The sequence below is a fragment of the Sinohyriopsis cumingii genome, chromosome 11, assembly GCF_028554795.1.
Source record: "Sinohyriopsis cumingii isolate HCF-2022 chromosome 11, ASM2855479v2, whole genome shotgun sequence".
NCBI classification, from domain to species: Eukaryota; Metazoa; Mollusca; class Bivalvia; order Unionida; family Unionidae; genus Sinohyriopsis; species Sinohyriopsis cumingii.
The window spans coordinates 95,294,094-95,318,116 of NC_142971.1; the positions used below are offsets into that span (position 1 = coordinate 95,294,094).

The window sequence follows — 24,023 nt, forward strand, 5'->3', positions numbered from 1 at the left end:
TCACCTAGCAGGTGATGTTAGGGTTTCGATGTTCCGTGACTATCAAAAGGATCTTGTCCTATTCTTCTTCATGGAAGATGGTCATGTAGCCTACAACAACATCGATGGTGTGATGGCAGCCCTCAGTATCGTTCATGATCTAGATGAGTGGAGACTGTTCATTGATTCATCGAAGACGAGTCTTAAACCCGTTTTGCTGCATACTGGCAATGTTTCGCCATCAATTCCAGTACTGTCACATTCCCAAAAGAAGCGATGTATGGTTTATTATACAGGATTACAAGAGGATCACTAATCATTAGAGACTATCATGGTTATTTTTTAAAAAGAGTTTCTTGACAGAATTCTGCATATGATTCTAAACTAAAAACAAAGTAGCTTAGTATTTTATTGGCTTTTTAGGTTATCGAGTATAAATTCTTTGCCATTCATTTGCCTGAATATCTAAACGCAGCATAATTTCCCATTTTTTCTCACTGTTAGGATTTTTGTCTGATTATATCCATATCTTATAAATATTTAAACATTCTCTTTTAGCCTTAAGTATACTATTGAACTGATAAAGAATATAATAGAAGTGAGGAGAAGATAGCCGGGAAATTTGTAAAGTCTGTATTTTGTTCTTCTTGCATTAACTAATCACGAACGCATTTAAACAGTTTATATTTATATATTTCCACTCTTGCCGAGTTGTATATTTTAAAGAAATATCACCAGCCAGCAAGTATTAATGTTGTTTCTTCCGCAAATTGTGGAAATTTATATTTAGTGTTATCAATTTGTAACAATAATAACGTCTACATTGATCTTTATTAAGGTAACTAAATACCTGCATGTAACAAAAATATTCATGGGGAAATTCAGTTATCCTTTCTGCATCCTCTTATAAAATATACAAATTCAGAAAGAAATCCATTTTGAACAATTGATGTAGTGATATCCTAACAGGTTTTAATTCAACATCGTGTTATTAGAAAACAATACCATAAGAAAATTATATGCAGACTTGAAATACCTTTTCAAAGACAATTATTGTAGCCCAGCTATAGTTTTCTTCACTATGACGCCTTGCAACATATACTAATCCTGTGTTTTCTCCAAATCATATATCTTTTTAAAATATATATATATATATATATATATATATATATATATATATATATATATATATATATATTTGATATTCAGAAATCAGACAATCCAATTTACTTTTGATTATATTTGCAACGCAATCAGAAGCAAATTTATATGCTACATTTAGGAGTGGTATTAGATGCCAATTTTAGTAACAACGTTTTGCCTACCATTTTTAGGTTCCTGGCTAATTATTCCTTAAACAATGATTGTACAACATTTTCCATCCTTATACGTATAAGTACTTAGTATTTCTAAGTAATTTTCAAAAATATTCCAAACATCTTGAAAATTTAATTTGTCAAACATTCAGACGCTGGTCATTTAGTATTTTTCATCTTCGAACATGTAATTTTTCCTTCTATTTTGATCTGACTAAAGGTTATCAAATTTAGTGTAAAATATTTTTCTTTAATCCCAGAATGCATATTTTCATAATTCCTAACTTTTTCTTTCATTACTTTCTTCTTATCTGTTAAAATTATATCGTCTCCTGTTATTTACCTCTTTTGTTTTGTTTGCATAATGTTGCTTTTCTAAACAACACAATTACCCAGTTGGCTTCTCTCTTTATTCAGCCTTCTGTGTCGTAGCCTTTTTAATTCTGATCAAATTTTCTTTTCTAATGTTCCCAACTGTTGCTTTGTGCCATCAAGTATTTCATAGTTATTCTCTCAAAGTAAGAATTTCCAAGAAGATATCTTTTTTCTGTTTGTGTCTGTTCCTGTCTTGAAACTATGATAGGTTATTTGCCTTATATTTTCATCAATAGTGTACCCAAAACAGACCGTAATCAAAAGTGTATCCAAAATAGACCGTAATCAAAAGTGTATCCAAAATGGACTGTACTCTAAAGTCAAATTTATTTCAACCAAGCACCCCTTATCACCTTCTTAGTACCACAGTTTCTTTTCACTGTTAATCACATTTCTTATCTCTCTTACAAAACCCTTATGAAATAGCAGACTAATGATAGTTATCACTCTCAAGTTATCTGAGTTTAAGTAGAAACAATTCGTTCAACGATTAGATCTGTAGATAGGCTCAATAAATGTCTCTCTACCTTGGATAAGATATCAGGAAAAAACATAGATATGTTATGTGGAGGTTTCCATCTAGCTGTATGTATAGCTACGTTGTATGGTGTTTACTGGTATTACTTTAAATGGGTAGTCCGAAAGCTTCCTGTATTTCTAACATGTTCTATTTTGCCTTGAGACGATTAGCATGTACTCATATATGCAACTCCGGGTCCAGTACAAGATTGAAATCCACACACACATTTGCATTATCATTTTCATGTATACTATTAGAAACACTTTGATACCGTTCAGGTGAATCGCTAATTGTCCAGATCAATTAACGGGTGAAACATATCATCCATATCTATGTTCAGAGCAAAATAAATTTCATCGGGATCCTTCTTAATTTCATTTATTTTATATTCAAAATTGTTATTTAATTATATACAGCCGCCTTGTGAATCTGAACTGTAAGTTTATGATACACGTATTTATACATAGAGGTTTATTATCGACAAATTACATGACTGTATCATATAGGCAATAAATATTCTCAAACAATCATAAGCATCCTTACATTTTATATTCTCTATGCCCCAACAATTAATTCATAGATTTATAAATTCTCATCACGCAGATTTAGCTTTAAAACCTTAAACCTTTGTTATCAATATGTATATAATTGCCTTTTTGTTTACCCAAGCATGTGCAGAATTGCCTTACTCGCCCTTACATGTGTATAATTGCCTTTCGTGCCCTTACATGTGTATACTTGCCTTTATTATCCGAACATGTTTATAATTTCCTTTATAACCCTTACATGTTTATAATTGCATTACTTGCCTTACATGTTTATGATTGCCTTACTTGTTCTTACATGTTTATAATTGCCCGTCTTACCCATACATGTTTAGAATTGCATTTATTACTCTTACATGTTTATAACTGCCCTTCTTACCAATACATGTTTATGATTGCCTTTCTTGCCCTTACATATTTGTAATTGCCCTTCTTACCCATACATGTTTAGAATTGCATTTATTACCCTTACATGTTTATAATTGCCCTTCTTACCCATACATGTTCATTATTGGTTTACTTGCCCTTACATGTTTATGATTGCCCTTCTTACCCTTACATGTTTATGATCGCCTTACTTGCCCTTACATGTTTATAATTGCCCTTCGTACCCATACATGTTCAGAATTGCATTTATTACCCTTACATGTTTATAATTGCCCTTCTTGCCAATACATGTTTATAATTGCCCTTCTTACCCATACATGTTTATGATTGCCTTACTTGCCCATACATGTTTATAATTGCCCTTCTTACCCTTACACGTTGATAATTGCCCTTCTTACCAATACATGTTTATAATTGCCCTTCTTACCCATACATGTTTAGAATTGCATTTATTACCCTTACATGTTTATAATTGTCCTTCTTACCCATACATGTTTATGATTGTCTTCTTACCAATATATGTTTATAATTGTCCTTCTTACCCATACATGTTTATAATTGCCCTTCTTACCCATACATGTTTATAATTGCCCTTCTTATCCATACATGTTTATAATTGCCCTTCTTACCTATACATGTTTATAATTGTCCTTCTTACCTATACATGTTTATAATTGCCCTTCTTACCTATACATGTTTATAATTGCCCTTCTTACCCATACATGTTTATAATTGCCCTTCTTACCAATACATGTTTATAATTGCCCTTCTTACCTATACATGTTTATAATTGTCCTTCTTACCTATACATGTTTATAATTGCCCTTCTTACCCATACATGTTTATAATTGCCCTTCTTACCAATACATGTTTATAATTGCCCTTCTTACCTATACATGTTTATAATTGTCCTTCTTACCCATACATGTTTATAATTGCCCTTCTTACCAATACATGTTTATAATTGCCCTTCTTACCAATATATGTTTATAATTGTCCTTCTTACCCATACATGTTTATAATTGCCCTTCTTACCCATACATGTTTATAATTGCCCTTCTTATCCATACATGTTTATAATTGCCCTTCTTACCCATACATGTTTATAATTGTCCTTCTTACCTATACATGTTTATAATTGCCCTTCTTACCTATACATGTTTATAATTGCCCTTCTACCTATACATGTTTATAATTGCCCTTCTTACCTATACATGTTTATAATTGCCCTTCTTACCAATACATGTTTATAATTGTCCTTCTTACCCATACATGTTTATGATTGCCCTTCTTACCCATACATGTTTATAATTGCCCTTCTTACCTATACATGTTTATAATTGCCCTTCTTACCTATACATGTTTATAATTGCCCTTCTTACCCATACACGTTTATAATTGCCCTTCTTATCCATATATGTTTATGATTGCCTTACTTACCCTTACATGTTTATAATTGCCTTTCTTACCCTTACATATTATAAAGAAAAAGTATGAAAGGAAAAATAAGATACAAGCAGAAAGATTCAAATGTTAATCAGAAGTTTATGTTATAGACTCCGTAAAATACCAAGATAGGGTGACGTTGTTAAAGACTGATCCATACAGTGCTGTCGTTATAAGCTTGAAAACCATGAGAGAAAAACAAAACGTCACTATATTCCACAATAAACGAGGATTATTATAGGGACAATAAAGGAATAAGGGTGTTAGTTTCATTTCGGCCTAAAACTAATAATTCCACAGACAAACAGACCAGAAAGATTTGTTTTCAGATACACACGCAAAAGGAAAGAATATAACACACACACACACACACACACACACACACACACATGGAGTATGTATAACATACACAGGTACAGTCACCCAAGGCTATCCATTTAGTACGTACGCAAAAATCTGACAAAGCTTGAGCCCTGAACCTTCCAGGTACAAATGCCTACCTTTTTACACCCCCACCTGCATCCGTACGTTTGACGCACCCCACCCCCGAATTCTATAGAAAACGGCCTATGCTTAATTCACGCAGAAACGATCAAGGATTAATAATATTAACGTGTTTAATAAAAGAGATTGTCCACCGACGTTGAAAGTCTGGCTGCATCAAAAAAAAAAGCTGCGTAACTTTAAAACGTTTGTCTCGTGTCCGCTAAAATTCAAATGCCGACTGAACCCAGTCGAACAGGTTACGTATTGGACAATTTATTATCTAGGTCCGCCTCCGTTTCCTATGCGTACTTTTTCAATAGACACCAACCCATACGCAATCGTCTCCATTTGGGTTAACACCCCCTCCTCCCTCCATGTTCACTTACTAAATGGACGGCCCCCAAGGAGGAAAGGGTATGGTGTACATTTCTACATCATGCAAACACTTACAAAGCGAGGGGACAGCTTTTGGTTTCATACAAACACACATGCAAATACAAAGATGTGTGGAGCGGAATATAAACATACACACAATGTCACATATAAAAATGTGGAATTTGTTGGGGTTTTTTTTATAGACGCATTCAGCGGCATTGAGACCTTGTCACTTACATACAAATTGACCAGAGAGTATGGTGTTGTTTCGGTTTAATGTAAATTCTCTGTCGAGATAGACAATGCATGGTGGTCAGTATAATTGGTGGATGGTGAAACCTAGAAAACCCTGGTAAGAAATACCGACCCACGGGAAGTTACTGGCAGCTTTCTCACATAGCCACATTGTCCGAGTCCGAGACTCGAAATCATGCGGACAGAGATTAGTGATAGTGAGAGGTAAAGGCAAGCATTTTAGACCACTCGGCCAACCGGGTCTCTCTCTCTCTCTCTCTCTCTCTCTCTCTGAATAATACTTTCAAACTTTCGCGTTATTTGTAACGAATGCGACACGAGTCTCTCGATGGGAATGACGCCCCATTGGCCGAAATGAATTTCCAGGAATCCAAAATTAAACTCTATTCTTGTGACTGCTGAATATTCAAACAATGTCTTATATTCTTGAGCGATATCGAGACAATCAAGTTCGCCGCTGCCGCCACCATATGGAAGGTAAGATGGGCACAATTTTCTTTCTGGACCAACCACCAGCCCTCGTTAGAAATATTTTGGTGAAAACCCTATGTGACTATCCATTCAGAAGGAGTAACGATAGCAAGATTTTCAAGATAGCTGTCGCGGCAACACTTATGACTGCAAGACTGACACCATTTCATTTACGACCTTCTAGATAGCATAAGTTGCGTTTTAATGAAAACCTCATTTTTTAATTGGGGGAACTATACATTACGACGTTGTTTAGTGAAAACTGTGTTAATAGTACTTTCCATTCAGGAGGGGTAGCGATAGGATCATTTTCAAGATAGCCATTGTGGGTTTCGGTTTAGCTCGTGGTGTATATTACTGGTTGCAACAGAGATGGACAGTGCTATTACTCCATGAATAATAATAGGTGATCTCCAGAGTTTGGTGGAAAAACTTTTTATGGGACAAAACTATTATTCTGCACAGATAAACATTTCAGAGGAAAGGGGTTGTTCATTCTGGGTCAAGCAAGGTGTCTTGTCTAAACGGTGTCTTCCCTTGTACAGTCACTTTTTTATACCCATTGGGAGTGGTTACGGCGATGTAATCGATTAGTTGCACTCGTTGATAGTTTTATAGATTTTCACCCATGGTTAACTGACCATTTTGTGAACCATGGGTTTTGACCAGGAAGTCTTTATCTTTTCCTGACCTCAAGGATTGCTTCATCACCTCATAGACCGCGACTTGACTGGAACAATAGTTTCGAGTCCTTTCGCTTTTCAGTTACTGTAAAGATGTTATTTCTTAACTCATTGTTGTTAATCACAATCCTTCCACCCGCCACTGGCAGAATGTTAGCACCCATGTCTACTAAATGCATATACATCTGTCTGTGCGATGTTAAAAAAACGCGTTCCCCTTGAGATTCAAAAAACTGAATACGCCTTAAAAAGTGCGTTTACAGTCACATTGTTGTTGTTGTTGTTGTTATGGGATTTAACGCCATTTTTCAGCACAAGACAGGCTGTACATGGCTGCCATTATAACTGGTGTAGGGAGAAATATGGAAACCCCGGAAAGAAACACCGACCCACAGGAAACTAATGGCAAGCTTTCTCACATACCCACATTGGCCGAACCCGAGACTCGAATCCACGCAGAAAGAGTTGAGATGGCAGTGATCCGTAACGGTGACCGCTTTAGACCACTATACCATTCGGGCCCCGACAGGTAAGAGCGCAGCAATAGCCAGGCTGGCAAACTCGCCGGATATAATAAAACTAAAGGCTCTGTACGTAATTGGCCAAGATCGAATCTACTCCTACAACTTCGATTGCGTTTGATGAGTTTTCATTGTCGTCTTCCAACTGAGAACATCAGCTGGAGTTTGTATAATATTTAATTTTGGGCATAATGGGGCGTTAAGAAAAAGTGCCTTCTATATACAATTTAAAATCCCCTTGGCAAATGCCCGTCCACGATCGAAAAGCTCCAAGTATTAAAATTCGATTCCTTTAAAGGATCGGTACCATCGCTTAAATCTTTCTTTCTCGTCTTCCTCATGACGTTACATCGAATAACCGCAAGCTTACTGGTTTCAATCAGAGAAAATAGTGGACGCATCCGGACAAAAGGTCCTGGTTTTGAACAGTCCTGTAAGTATTGTTCCATCGTACTAAGTTCCATACTTCGTGCATATTACAAGTGGTATAAATTCTGGTATCCACGATTGTGAACGTGGAAAAAATTCCACATCAACTCACGTTCCTATCAAAGAGCTCTCTGCATTCGTAAGCCAGGGTCCATGTTGATTGCAAATGCAATCACCCGTGAGCTACAGTGGAAACAAGAAGTTTCCGTTGCAATCATGGGGTAACACGGACTATTACAAGTACAGGAGTGGAAAAACTTTATTTTTTGACGTTCCCTTCTTATCAACGCATGTATTCCACATCAATATGTTTGGTAAGAATTTCAATGTTTCATGTCAGGAATCGAATATATTTACATACACAGGGGTAGTCAGATAACTCAACCCCCAAATCTGTGTTGATACTAGTGGACGATATGTCACAGAAAATCAATATCATCATTGGTGGAGGGTCGATTTATCGGCCTGATCCAAGGGTACAACGAATACACATATGTGTACTTGATTTGTTATACTTTCAATTTGTTAACGCCATATAACATGAACTTAGGATTGGTCCGTTCTCCGAACAAAATGTCTCAAAGATTCAATGGTTTGATTTTCATGACGTCATAGTTTTAGGCACAGTGTCAAATTCTCTGTTCATAAATCGTTCGTAAGTCGACGCGTCAAATTTTTCTGTTCATAAGCTGGTCGTCTCCTTCTTTCCACGTGTTCAGCACTCAGTATCCTTGGGCTGTGTAGTCCTTGCGTCGTTGGCAAGTTCTATCGTAGTCTGGGAAATCCAATATATGGATTTTTCAGCTCTCGGTTAGTATATCTGTGCCATATACATATATCATTTTCGTACACGATCTATTGATTGTTCATATCATGATCTTCGTAAACTTGATTTGCAATGCAATATACACAATAATAGCATGCTTAGGAATATCAGGAAAAAAATTTTTTTAATGAAATGATTATGTTTAAGTTACACTTATTCTATTATGCGTTTTTACATTGTCACTATGTTATTGATAACTCATTAAAAAAAACGGTTAGTATCCTCTCTCTCGGCATCAGTCCGTCTTTGGGAGACGATGGTGTAGCTTCCGGTTGGGTGTCTTATCTGCACTTTCGCAAATGGCTGAAGAGTCCGACCATAGAGTGACAGTCTCTGTTGCACTTGCTAAAGGTGAACGTCGATGCTTGTTGAGGCTGTTGTTGTTTAGCTTTCCTGCTGGCTCTATTTGTAGTGAGGTTTGTGTTTCTCGCCTCGACGCCTTTCTGAACACCCTGTCTGATAGCTAGGCACCAGGTGGAGCGGTCGTCAGCACAGCTCTCCAAGTCGTAGACGTTGATGTTGGACGTCTTCATGTCCTTCTTGCAGATATCTTTGAAACGCAAACGTGGCCGTCCAGTCAGTCGTGCGCCTTCTGCTAGCTCGCTGTATTGCAAGTCCATGGGAATGCTGCCTGGGTCCATTCACTCCATGTCGTCGATCCAGCGAAGGCGCCTTTCGCTGCGAATGGATAACACGCTGCTCATGTTGGCGCGTTCCAGAACCTCTATGTTGGGTACTTTGTCCTGCTACGGGATGCGCAGAATGCTCCGCACGTGTCTCATGTTGAAGCTGTTGTGTTTCCTTTAGTGGCTCTCATACATTGTCCATGCCTCGCTGCTGTAGAAGAGTGTGCTGAGCACGCATGCCTGATAGACGCGTAATTTGGTCTTCTCAATGAGGTTGAGGTTGTTTCAGACCCTCTGGATCAGTCTGGCCATAACTGCTGATGCTTTGGCAATCCTGCCGTTCACAGAAGCTTCATTGGAGAGCGAGCTGGAGATAGTGGACCCAAGGTATGCTAAGTTTTCAACAACTGCCAGATTGTACCCATCGATTGCGATGGCGGGAGGGGAGTATGCGTCCTGTGCCATAACGTTCGTTTTCTTCAGAATGATGGTCAGTCCAACTCCTTAAAGGTGTGGGAGACGTCAAGGCTGCATAACGGATCAGAACCTATATGACTTTAGTCTTAGCACGGAAAAGGGCGATGTTGAACAGTTTTCCGTCAGCCCTGGTATGAATGTACACTCCCTCGCTGCAATCCTTGAAGGCGTACTGGAAGAGCATGGAGAAGAAGATGGTAAAGAGCGTCGACGCAAGGACGCAGCCTTGCTTCACTACGCGGCTGACTGGGAAGGCCTCCGATGTTCGGCCATTGAAGCACACTGTGCTGTGCATGTTCTCGGGGAACGACGTTACGACAACAAGCAGTCGTGGGGGACATTCAATCTTCTGCAGGAGCCTGAAGAGTATGCCAGGTCAGACTTCTTTGTCAGGACTATGAAGGTGATGTAGAGGGGCACCGGCTGTTCACGACACTTTTCCTGTAGCTGGCGTAGTGAGACGATTATGTCTACAGTTGACCGGCCGGCCCCGAAGCCACACTGGGTAGACGCGGTAGGCTAGGGTCGGCAAGCGCGCCAGGGCGACACAGGGCAAAAGCCTTTCCGACGATGCTGAGGAGGGAGATACCCGGTTTTTGTTTCAGTCGCTACGGTCTCCTTTGTTCTTTACAAAGTGACTATGTTGTCAACCCGCATGTCCCAGAAATGTGTTCTTGTTCACAGCAGAGGCATAGGAGTACGATCAATGGCTGGAACAATGTTGATTTCCCGCTCTTGAAGACTTCAGGCGGGATGGTGTCACTCCCAAGAGCATTCCCACAAGCAAGACAATCGATGTCTTTTACGAGCTCTTCCGGGCTTGGCGGTGTGTCTAGTTCCTCCATGACTGGCAAGTTTGAGATGGTGTCCAGGGCGATGTCGGTGACGACGTGTTGGGTTGCATACAGCTCGAGATAGTGCTCAAACCATCGCTGTAGCCGTTTCTCCTGGTCTGTGATGACCTCGCCCGTCTTGGACTTGAGGGGGTGGTATTGGGGATGAGGGAGCTGTCACCTTCTTAATACCCTCGTACATGCCTCTTGCATACCGGGTTTTGGCAGCTGTCTGTATACTGGTGCATAGGTTCAGCCAGTATGTGTTGACGCATCGGCGGGCGGTCTGCTGTGCGTTGTTTCTGGCAGTCCTGAGGGCTTGTAGTGTACTAGTGCTAGATGCAGCCTTGTGTACGTGAGGGTTTCTCTCTTCGCCTCAGTCACGGGCTCCATCTCCTCCCAGTTGGCCTCGTACCAATCGGCATTTTTGCGCTTCTTCTTCCCGTAGGCAGTGATGGATGAATTGTACACAGCGTCACGGAGACCACTTGGAGTCGATGGTGTCGTCAGGTGTCTCTTTTGAGATCCTCCTGCAGTTTTCTGATGAACTGTTGTGTCTTCTCTGAGTTGCTTCTACAGCAGGTGTTGATGCGCGGAAAGATCATTCGTCTTGGCGTGGTGCAGCTTCTTGGGTATTATTCTCACTTTGCTACCCAAGAGGGAGTGGTCCGTATCGGCACTGTGGTAGCTGAGGATGAGGAGGACACACGACTGTTCCGCACGCCTGGTGATGACAAAGTCTAGCTGGTGCCAGTGGTGGGAACGTGGGTGTCTCCATGACACCTGGTGGATGTCCTTGCACTTAAAGATGGTGTTGGTCAAAGGTTGTGGGAGCAGAACATTCGCAGCAGTCGCTGCACATTTACGTTGATCTTGCCCCTTCCGTGAGAGCCGAGACAGGTGGGCCAGGCCTCGTGGTCAGCTTATTCTCTAGCATTGAAGTTTCATAGTAGGTAGAGGACTTCAGTGTTGGGAATACTAGATATTGCTTGATCCGGAGCCTCGTAGAACTTGTCTTTCTCATCGTGGGTGGAGAAAAATGTTGGAGCGTACATGCTGTAGATGTTAGCTGAGCCTGCGGATGTTGGCAGCCGGAGGGCAAGGATCCTCTCTGTGTCTGAATACATAGGCTCAATGAAGGAGACTAGCATGTGTTTTTTTACAGCAAAGCCGACACCGTGTTGCCTAGGTTCCGTCGGGAGAGTTCTCTGTCAATGACGGCAGTCTTCCGTGCGTCGTCGATCTGTTGCAGGTCGGAGGTGAATCCAGGACACATGGTCCTGATGTTCCAGCTTGAAAACAAAGAGCTAGAGTCTTCTTATTTCTTCTTTGAGTCTTGCCTGGTGCGGTGTTTGTAGCCCACTTGTCGAGAGGTTTCACTAAGCCCACGCACCAAGTGAAGCAGGCAGGCCATGGCGGGTCAGCAACTTATTGACTGGGGCTGCCCAGCCTGAGGCGGGATGTTAGCTGTCCAATGAGACATGGTGATCTCTCCCACCGTCAGAAGCAACCCCTGGCGTCAAGCTCTTCGCCGGCCGAGTTTTGACTTAGAACCTGTAGCCTGCTGATTCCTGTGTAGTGCCGACGCCTTACTACGACGCTTAAGTGTCCTCTCCGGTGGAGCTACGAAACCTGTGCAGGGTGGTATGGAGAATCAGCTGTTGCCCATGCAGCAGATCCCCACTCCGCGCAGCTGGTGTACCCAAGGGAACGACGAATGCCGATACAGCTTGGCACCAACGGCGTCGAGGTAGTTGCCGGAATGATTTTAAAGTCAATGTCAGATCACCTTAGGGACTCCGTCTCCAGATTTTCTGCCTTTATCCCTTCTCCTGTTAGTGGAAACATGGTCCACCGGACTTAGAAGCTAAGTCACTCGCGAAGGCCAGGAGCTGGATTTTAGTTGACAGAGGCGATCAGAAACGCAAGTCGTATGGGATATTTCTGGAGAAGTGGGGTTAGTATCCATTTAAACAAGATGAAATAATCTTGAAAGATGATTAACTGCTGCGATGTTTTGTCATCATATTGTGATTCTGTGTTAGTAATGATAATGTTTGGACGAACCCACCAATCAAAAGATGTTCTAATTGTTCACGTCACACGCTGTTTCGAGGGAATTTAAGGTGCCATTCACGCAAATGCACGATACATCTGCCATGTGCCAAACCTTTTAGATCTAGACCTTTACTATTTTCATTCGACCTTTATCTACTTCCCACGTACTAGTTTCTTAACATAATTTCAGATTACTGCTCAATGCTCGATGGAAACATTTGGAAACTAACAAGGTATATAACTGTGTACGTCTCAAATTTTGAATCGTGCGCCTAACTCATCTAGTTTTAATTACACTATTCAAACAAAGTGACTCCATGTGGAGAACTAACTGGAAGCTGCTCCAATAAAATTACACCTAATTTAGGGATAATTGGACAAAACAGCGAATCATTATTCACACATATACCAAGAAAACCCACTTACTGCTGTTTATTTAAAAGTGGTTATAATAATATTGTCCTGAGATGCTACAATTTATTTCGGATAGCCAACACCGAAAACATTCATTATTTAAAGCAATCAGTTGACGTCCAATATGGCCGCCAATGAAATTTAAACCGTTATAATTTTATCTGTTTGCTTTGTTCCTACGGTAGCATATTAAATGTCTTTGTGGAGTTGTAATGTTGTTGGAATTGGAAACGTAAGACTGATATTTTTTCTAAATATAAGGAATACCTGTTGTGTTCTTTATAGTGAATATCGACTATTTCCTGACGAGGCAATATTAATAGGTTGAAAACATGTCCTTCCGACCTTCAATCCGCCTGACTATAATGTTTTGCAGATGTCTTCATCTGTCATGCCTTCCTAACCTTCATCAAAGGGCGTAATCAAGCAAAACTTGAATATGCTAGCCAACGTTGTGATTTAGTACTACAGGAAATATTTTGGGTCCAGACATTGGGGATCCAAAAGAACGGTCATACATTATAATCGGTATTTTCTCAAGCGTAATAATGTGCCATGTCTGCTATGTTATCAGCTATATCAGTTTAGCATGCTCACCATCTTCAGGTACTTAAATTTACTTGACTACCTTATTCAACAATGAGATTAATTAGTATATCAAATGAATTTTGTCTATAAAAATTGACAAATTTTAGGATACCAATATGACTAATAATTAATGTTTTCTCGTCAGGTAAATATACTTACTAAAAATTACGACAATATTTTAAGATAGATGCAAAATAGTCTGCTGTACAGTACATAATTACGACCATATTATACGCCTTGTGGCATCTTGTGTTTTTGGGGGTTTTTTTACAATCGGCGCTGGAGGTTCGCGGTATCACCGGTATACCTCAGTATTGTTTTCCCCGGAGTACTTGCCACGTACTTTTTCACCGTACAAGTACATCAGTAGTTTCCGTGAGTAGGAAAAGTGGAAATTCCGGAGTAATCTGACCAATTTAATAAAAAGATTGTCATGACAAACAACATCCCAAATTTTTTATATAATTTTTATTGTTTTAATGGACTAAAATAATTACGTAAACTATTTAAACAAAACCGCTTTCAAGAAAATCTTTGAATGATTCTCGTTCTTACAAAGGAATACATGCACTTAACACAGTAACAAACCCTGTCAATAACTGAAGGAAAAAAAATACATTTTGCTTCCGAATTGTTCCAAAAACTTGGATTTGTCCAGATTATTTTTCACATCATCCCATTTGGCCGCCATGTTGGAATACACGACACCTGTCAGACGCTTGACTTAAAGGAACATATTCAAAATTAATTAGGCCCAGTGAATGCATCCGGTTAAAAGTGAAAGATTCAATATTTTCATGTGTGCCAATGGTTGTTGTTATTGTGGGGTTTAACGCCATTTTTCAGCACACGATAGGCCATACATGGCGGCCAGTATTAATGGTGGAGTTAGAACCCTGGAAAACCTCGGAAAGAACCAACGACCCACGAGAAGCTACTGGCAAGCTTTCTCACATACCCACATTGGCTGAATCTGAGACTCGAACCTGCGCAGACAGATGTGCCAATGGTATTTATTTGTTTAGACTACTGTATTAAAGGAAATAAGAATGGTGCAATATTGGAATATTGAGAGAATTTTAATTTTATCCGACCGATTTCAAGTTAGTGACCCAAGTACAATCATTGGCAAATAATACACGTGTGAAACAAATTGTATAAACGATTTGGATGTATGTGCAACACTCTAGAATGATCTTTTGATTTTGTGTTACTTGTAAATATCTAAATATAGATTATATAAATGCCCGGAAAATAAATTATTAGTCGTCTTTACTGGTACGAAACGGTCGTGACGCAGAATGATTTAGCAGAAATACATGTGGGGAAAATGAAGAAAAAATTCATAAGGAAGCTCATTGATTAAGTTTGGAGGTATAAATTTACCTCAACAGTGGTTTTGTTTGACAATTATTTTCCTGCTTCCGTCTCCAGGATCTTCACGTACATGTTTTCTGCAACTCGAGATCTGACTCGGAGATGAGAAAGATAAAAGAAATGTTACACAGTCAGGCTTAACTTCCGACTCAGATGTCAAACTGTTCAGTGATTCAAGATTTATCGGTATTACACGGTACTTAAGACAGGCCAAATATGTATGCAAACAGGGTTTTAGACTAGATAGGAGTAAAACAGCTTTCCAAAAACTCTATAAAGCCTCCTACTGAAATATCTGGAAACCTGGAACAGCTTGACATTATCTCTCTGCATGGTTGAACTGAGTGCATGTGTTCCAAATATATGGATTTGTCGAGTTCAGCATGCTTGTTCCTTCAAAAGAATTTGAGGTCAACGAGTCATGAAAATACTTCAGAAGTTTTCTAGAATACTCTGTAAAACTAGAGGACCTGAATGGTGATAGAAAATCAAAATCAGTTGTCATTTTGGTCCAGTTTCATAAGCACAGCAAGTTAACTTTAATATCATTGAACCCACTTCTTGGATGAGGTGCTGTAAATATCATTTCTGAAACCATCGAAAAAAGGGTCTAATTGATGCCATTTGATATGGACATGAAATCTCCAAAAACCAGTTAACCCGATGTAATCTCCGGTCTAAAGTAATCTTGGTAACACGTAAAGTAAAGTATACTGTAATATATAATTAATGCAAGTACTTTTCTTGCATAATATTGCTTGTGAAGTGCTTCCTCTTTTTTACGGAGATCCTTGTGCACATAAACGCTTAACGAATAATTAGGTTTTTTAACCTTTTTTTAATAAAGTTGTCGCTGCACAGATGTAAATATTATTCATGAAGTTTCCTTAATTGTTTCGACTTTCACTTCTCAGACGACCCAAAGACGGCCTGCCAAGCAAAATTCTAAAGGTTATAAACTACATCAGAATGCACCCTTTGATAAACACAAAGCAATTGCATGCATATATATATATATATATATATATATATATATATATATATATATATATATATATATATATATACGTACATCTGCTGCTGCAAGTGTTAACAAAATGGCTATAAAATGAGTGATACCATTTTATACCTTTTTTATGGGTAATGGAATCACATAGTAATTGATTATGACCATTGTAAAAAAAAATAATATATTTTATGTTGTGGAGTTTAACGCCATTTTTTCAACACAAGATGGGATAAGCCTGGCGGCCAGTGTTATTGGTGGTGGAAGAACCTGGGAAACCCCCGGAAAGAACCACCGACCCGTCAGAAGCTACTGGCAAGCTTTCTCACATACCCACATAGGCCGAACCAGAGACTCGAACCCACGCCGACAGGCGAGATGGCAGTGACCAGTAACTGTCAGCACTCTGCCACTCGGGGCCCCCAAAAATAAGATGCATATAAATAGTAACGAAGTCTGCTGTTAGTGGACAAGGCCTTGTTCAATCGTTGTGTGAGACAGTACAGCAATTCAAGTGGGTTTCTTTTCATCCAACATCAGTAATTGTATTATTTTGCATCTGCGCTGTCTGCACTAAGCTACATTCTGGCACACACATACAAACTAGGTGACCGCAGCAGATAAAAAGTTAATTTAATGTCGTTGAATTCACAATTGTACTGCAAAATCCATAGAGTTGCATTAGCCATTAGTTTATTTCCTTATAGTTGAAATTTTTCTTAAAGAGGGCCTTAATGTCAAAAATAGGGTTCAAAAGTTATCAATACATTCTCACTATGCATCAAGAAACACCATAGGAAGGATATGCATGTTGCGGAAAAAATATGCGGTTGATGAACTTGTCGCCGTGTATTTTAAGTTTTGATTAGGAATTTGAATGCACAGAAAGAAAACCCAATACAGAGTACTGTTTCCAGTGTTTTATTGTCAAGCATATATTTCTAAGATGGCTAGAACAGATATATAAAAAGTACTTTATAAAAATGAAGAAATTGCAAGAAACGATAACATTTGGAATCGCAAATAGATACATATAAATGGCTCTTGACATCCATCAATCACTTACAGAGATGTACATCTGTAATAATAAGAAACCCAGAACCATACATGACCTGAACTCTTGAAACTTGTTAGTAAATACTACACAAGAAATGTAAACTTTAGCACGTGTGTAAAATATCCATCAGGCTTGATTTTTAAAAGCTTATACCTGAAATCCCATTATTCAATATTTGATAAATTCATCTAATCTGTTATTACCTAATGCGATGCTTTCATTGCTGTCCTAGTATATATCCTTGTATTGACAGACCATGGACTACTTACATTCAAAGGGAGTCGGACAAAATTGTAGCGTAATGTTAAAGCTTCACTTGCTACGAGGAACAAAAGATAAAATTCTTTTCAAATTAGGCATGAAATTGGACAGATGTTGATTCGCACCAATATTACATTATTAAAAGAGCGACAGTAAACTTTTTGACTGCGGTTTATTCCTAAATGATTTCTTTTTGAAAGTATATAATGGTTCCCATGTTGAAGATGGCTTACTGCACTAGTTTTATTGATTTATTGGTCCCTATATGTTATCAACATTGTCATTTCTAGTACTGTAAGAAACTAAATGTAGGTCGTCGACGAGACTGGATGTACGTGTTTATTTCAGCGATTCCACAGGATTCTTCTAGGCTGACAAGGCAACCTCAAACTCCTGGCACTTTTTCCCCTCCGACAGACAAGTTACACTTACGTAGGGATGGTCGGTGCTCTGTAGGTATTTCTAAATATAGAATAAAGATGATGAAATGAAATAAGATATATTTTCATATATGCGATGTAACGTGTCACTGAATAAGCATATCGTATACTTTGGTTCAACAGGGATACCAACATTTCATTATCACTTGTCAAAACATTTAAAGTGTTCGAAACGTTTTAAAATTTACTTTAAAGGCATTTGCACACTTTCTTTTTACGAGTAGGAACAAGGGCACTGTAAATAAAAAGTTTAAGAGTGACTACGAAAGTATAACTCACGAGACCATCCACTTGAATTCAGTTAGGGAATAATAGTCTAGTTAACGTACAAAAGATGTTTCATCATATGAATATACACACTTTTAGAGCAATATATTTTCATAAACATGTCAGAGTCTTAAAAGCACTTTGTTTTCTCACTGCAGAACAAAGTTAAACTTCCCAAAGATAATTTTACTGATATGTTTTGGTCTGCAGACGTCGAATAAGAGGGTTTGGGTTTGTTTTAGAGACAAAAGGTATTAATGTGATGGCGTAATTATCACGCCTCTGTCAAAAATTAGGTATACTTTGTACGGATTATTTTTTAAACGTGTTTCCCGTGTAGATGTAGAGGATAGCTAAAAGTTAATTGCAGTTTTATGAGAACACCTTGTGTTATTGCGATCCAGACAATCAAGCCAAATAAAACGTGATCTCTCCGAACAAATATCTGACAGAATGGATGATACCAATTTATGGAGAATAGAGAACCACAGCGTCTGATATGTTGCGTTATGCATCAATTTTTCAATCTACTTGACAAAACATATTAGAAAGTTGAAAACTAGAAACAGAAGGGTTATTTCAGAAAATGGCTTAAATACGTACATGTGCATAGCCCATGGCGTTTCTTCTCTCATCAATTGAAGCCTGTTTTCCAATCCACACAAAGAGGGCCTTCTTCGTGTCATAGACGAACACATCCTGAAATCGGTGGTGTACATTTTTCATATTTTATCAAGGTTATTTTTTCTTTCTTCAAACTATCAGGAAACAGCGTCTAGATCGACAGTATTTAATACAAGTAAAATGTAGCTAAATTCAAATGGCAGCAGATACTAAATAAACCCTATTCATTGCAGCGAATATGAAATGTGAGCTGCATGCAATTGAACTACCATTAAACTATAATGTGGCAGGTCCGCACGTGGGCTGTTCATTTGACTATCGTATTTCTCTTCTTTAGGATTGCCAAGATCACAATGTCTGTTATCAACATCGCCATATTGCGAATCCGGGTATTAAATATAATTATATTTAGAATTGTGGGGAGTAATTTTGATTCAATAATTTTGTTTCAAATTAAATGAAACTTTGTTCCTGCCATTTGTGCAATTGAATCATGGAACTGATTTTTTGTATATTCGGTATATCTATTGGACAAGAACATTCGCCATTTTAAGGTTAAAATGAACTCTTCTGTTTAAAAACTACGCACACAAGCAACCTTACTCACATTACTATCAAAATCTCCCTTTGAAACTCTCCCCTTCTTTACGTCCTCAAAGTCTAGGGAACCGTCGGCGTCCGAGATGCGGAATAAATGCGGGGTAGGGTCTGCTGATTCATGATGCTCGCTCTCAGCATCCTTTTCTCCTTCATGCAGGTGGTCGAAAAACTGTTTCTGGAGAAAGATACAACATGTGTTGATTTATATAATGTCAAATTATCTTCTTTCAGATAAATAAGCATAGACAACATACTTGTCTTCAATCGTAATCTAGCGAATAATAAAACAGCATCCTAAATAAAATGTTCATCTTGTGTATGACAGTGACTTGGATCTGTATCTTTGTAAAATTGAGACCCCTATTCTACTGTTGATAATAAAGATCAGCTCCATTATTCAAGTTTTCAACATTGAATTAGTATTACACTCAGTTCGGTAAGTAATAAAACATGAAATACACAATATATTAAACAGCAAAGAGCATTTAATAAGTTTAACATTTGAAACACGATTCCTGTTCTTCTATGTCTCTTTTGCGCACGAAGTATAACATAGATTAAACAACCAGCGACCGTTGCACCCCGGCTAATTACGATTTGCTTGACAGTGACTTAAAGGAACATATGGATAAATAAGTATGAGCACTCAAGATGTCATTGAATGCTGAAATCCAGTCCGTTCAAGGCCTCGTCAGCTTAAAGATGCTGACAAAATCCCTGTCAAGACAACAATCCTTGATAAATTATTCAGCAGAAACTAACGTAAGGAGGGCAGACTCTCATGGAACACGAATCGTTTAAAGAAAGTCGAATGCTCGAAATGAAACTCGTTCAGTTTTTATTACTGCAAAGCTGCATGCCAAAATTCATTGGTAAATTAATACTGTGGAAACCCAAGTCAGGAAAAAAGCTAATTAGGAGCCATACATATTGTAAATGATGCCACAGAAAGCTAAATAAAGGTAAGGTCTTATCAATAGTTAGGTCCATGCGGAAATCTGGCCTTACATTGCCGAGTAAGCTTAAGCATCTAAAATAAGACACGCAATGCGAAATAATGCTAAAAGAAGTTTAAAATCCTTCAAATACAAAGTCAACTATCTGAAAAAATATGAACCGCATAATTTCAAAAAGTCCAAGACCTTGTCAGTTGAAGTATATTCAAGGGATAGATGCAGTCAGTTGAAGCATATTCAAGGGATAGATGCAATAGGACCCTCTTATGACACGACGAGCGACTTCATCTACATCAACAAGCCAGCCGGAGGAATATTTTAGAAGATATCTAACTAAATTTGGTAAAGTTGTGCTGCAATGCCAAGAGGACGGCAATCATAGGGCACAACTCCTCCAAATGATAACACAACGCTGGAAATCAATCTTGTATGAGGCATTGTCAATAACAGACTGCACTAAATTTTGTTAAAATCAGCAATTCCCGGGAAAGTTATATTGCTGAAACTAAACTACTCCAGACGAACAGCCGCCGACCGAGGATAAAAGATGGTCAGCCGGTAGACAGATTGGACAATGTGTGGCGCCTAATCAAATCAACAATGAAAGTCTAAATGTTGGACTAGAAAGATCATGGAATAAGCAGTGTCGGATTCAACCCTGTGGATGCCCTCAGGCAGTCGAAATCTTAGGCCCCGCTCGCAAATTATCTCCTAATACGTTTTATCAATATTATTTTCATCCGTTGTCGCGGGGGCCCCCGAGGCCGGTGCATACTCTGCCTATTTGGTAATCCGGCACTGGGAATAAACATTATGTAACAAAGTTTTGATCAATGTTACCGCGGTTTTAGATGCAATTTCCGTGCATTGTTTCACATTGCTTACCGTTGAACCCTGTCCTTCATCTATGACGGGCGTCTGAGGCTTTCCACCCCTCTCTGACTGAAGTCTTTGTACTTCTTGGGCAGCCTAGTGAGTTTAAAGATGAAATAAGATTTATACATTACCAGGATTATCATTTTAAGACGATTTAATCCCTCTATAAAGTATACAATTAAATAAATGTAAAACAAATCGTTCCGATAATTTTCCACACTTGAAGGTCATGATTCATACAGTGTATCCCTCTAATATGCAGTGCGGAAAAACATTGTATAGATGTCGCATTATTTAAAGTTTCAAATGAAATATTTCCATAAGCACGAATGTTTACGAACTTCATGTACATTTTCCGTGTTTATGGAGTTAAGCTCTTTAAAATCATAAAGTCGGAATATTTTTAGACTTTATCCTTAATAAAACCTCTTCCTAGAAGAAAAATACTTTATATCACGGCATATCGCTAATAGTAAGGAATACAGAACTGAATTATGTGGTCTTGATTATTGCAAATAATTTAGAGAAATAGCTCTGACCCACTAATGAAATAAGAGATAATCCGCCATATACTTTCTAGCTGATTTCTATAGCAGATGGAATCAAAGATATTTTAGAAAAGGATGATGGTAACATTGTGTCTGGAAGATTTACCTTTGCTCTCTCGATTCCGCTGCTCTTACTGCCATTGAATTGTATGATAGTCAGACCAAGATCAAGGATGTAAACGTCATCAGATGTGACGCTGCTCTTTTTCATAGCAACCTGTAAAGCACAAATGAAACATTGCGGTGTATATGTGACCGACGTATTATTTGAAGACACTGACTTCAATGAACTTGGTTACCATTTTTAAGTTACTTCAATATTACAACAAGCTCAACCAACTTCCGTCAAGTACTCAAGATGAATCAGATGTCATAGTGTTGTCTTTTGAGGCAGAGACAGGGGGAGAACTCAGATGATATGCAGTCACACTGTTGTCTTTGGGGCTAAAAGAGCTGAAAAACTCTGATATGCAGTCATATCGTCTCAGAGAGATAAGCTGAAGAACCAAACCTTGGAAGGAAGGTTGTTTATCCTTGCATGTTGTTAATATAAATTTGGCATGACTCACTTTCCATATGGAATGCTGGAACGTTTTTAAAGTATACTGTACATTTCAGTGAATCACAATATATAAAACTATGACAATAAAATGCATAAATTTTCAGTCCCACAACAGCTACATGATCTCTGGAGAACCAAGAAGGATAGTGATATAGACGCCACCTCGATTTCCTTTTTTATTTTCACGATATTTACATAAACATACCTCTTTAAGTTCAACACGTTTTCCCTTGGATGCGAACCACATTAAACGTGGCTGGTATTCCCGGGGTTCCACATGTTTGAATCCAGATTCCGCCCCGCCGTTCATAATTCTGAAAGTGTAAACACAAGCTGGTATATTTTATTAAAAAAATGCAAGTATTACTTTTTCTTCAACTTTTTCATTTCAACACACATACATCATGGCTGGAGTAACGTGGCCATTCGTGAGTGGACAATGCAAGAGATTACGATTACATAATGAACACGTGTAAACGAAATGAGCGTGCCATTAATACTGATGCAGAGTCGATCGAAAATACGACAAGTAGGTGTGCGAGATATTGTGGTTTCGAACAGGTAATCAACTAGCAATCTTCTGTATAAAAAAATCAGTTCGCAGAAAGTCACCAGAATTTAGCGCAAAGAATGACAGTGAAATGTTATAGCCTAATCTGTTGATTTATAACTTTATAAAGCTTCTAGGTAGCCACAGCAGCTCAATTGGTAGAGCATTCGACTCGTAATGGACGGGTCGATACCCGCCCAGGCCTGCCCTGCTTGGAATATCCTTGGCAATAACGGGATAAACACGCCGCTCAAAATAACAAAAACAAAAATTTACTATGGTCTGAATTAAGAAGCCAATTATTTTGGCGCATGTAATACAATATGAATAAAACAAGCGACTCTTTGTAAATGTCACATTTGTTCAATGTAGTATGTGATATGTGGTCTACATTATCGCATAAAGCTTTTATTCTTTTCTATTAAAAAAAACCCAACTAAATAGTGAGTTAGATTGTAATCATCTACAAGAAAAAAAATTGTCAGTAATGAGATTACACGCACACCAGAGTCTTGAAATATGACTTGAAGAGTTCCGATTCGTATCCCTCCACTTCTCGATGTTGAATCGGTTTGTCATCCAAGAAAGTGTCCAGTTCTACAGTCTTGTAGGCAGCTGTCCCATACTCGTCCTACAAAAGAAAGAATCTCCATGATGACATTTTTGTTTTAATTAAATAAAATTTGATTTCTTACTGAATGAGAAGGAAATACATGGATGTATTCATACTTAGGTTTTTGAACATTCATAAGAACAAAAGAAACATTTTCCTCAATTGGAAATTTTAACACTATATAAAGTGGAAAGTTCTTGATTAGTCGCATTGCAAATTTACTAAACGGTCACTACAGTAAGACATATGCATGGCTAAAATATCATTTACTTGCAAAAGAAAAACACAATCTCTTAAGAGATAAATAGAATGACATTGGGTTAAGATATAGAACATATCTTTTTAGTAGCTCTAAGGATATATTTCACGCAGTGTATCGTCATGTGTCATAAGCTCCGAGATAGTCTATTAGTACTGAAAATTCAACAGGTTTTATAAAATTGGTAAACAGTGCAGTCTTCTTTATTTACGAATCTTTAACTTTATTACTTAAAATAAACTTCTGAATTTATTACGATTTATGTAAATAGCAAAAGGAGCATAGTGTGCAGCATGGACAGGCAAACTTCACCATGGAAATGGTGTCGCACCGATTTGGGATTCTGATATTGGGTTGTCACGTTTGCCTGCCCGCGATTACGTAAGTCAGGAACAAAGGAATGGGTTAGCGCCATAT

At 38.3% G+C, this 24,023-nt stretch overlaps 1 protein-coding gene across 1 annotated transcript in view; it reads right to left on the reverse strand.

Annotated features, from left to right (window-relative positions):
- Window positions 1–16,898: 16,898 nt before the first annotated feature.
- Window positions 16,899–24,023, reverse strand: part of LOC149789046 (gelsolin-like protein 2) — a 29,370-nt gene continuing 22,245 nt past the window's right edge. Inside the window, exons 6-12 of the mRNA XM_089975229.1 lie at window positions 23,238–23,365; window positions 22,390–22,498; window positions 21,729–21,839; window positions 21,084–21,167; window positions 19,250–19,417; window positions 18,622–18,717; window positions 16,899–17,773 (exon numbers count right to left, since the gene is read on the reverse strand). Of these exons, the coding sequence (XP_089831355.1) occupies window positions 17,678–17,773; window positions 18,622–18,717; window positions 19,250–19,417; window positions 21,084–21,167; window positions 21,729–21,839; window positions 22,390–22,498; window positions 23,238–23,365 (792 nt within the window). The 3' untranslated portion in view covers window positions 16,899–17,677. The remainder of the gene's footprint in view (window positions 17,774–18,621; window positions 18,718–19,249; window positions 19,418–21,083; window positions 21,168–21,728; window positions 21,840–22,389; window positions 22,499–23,237; window positions 23,366–24,023) is intronic.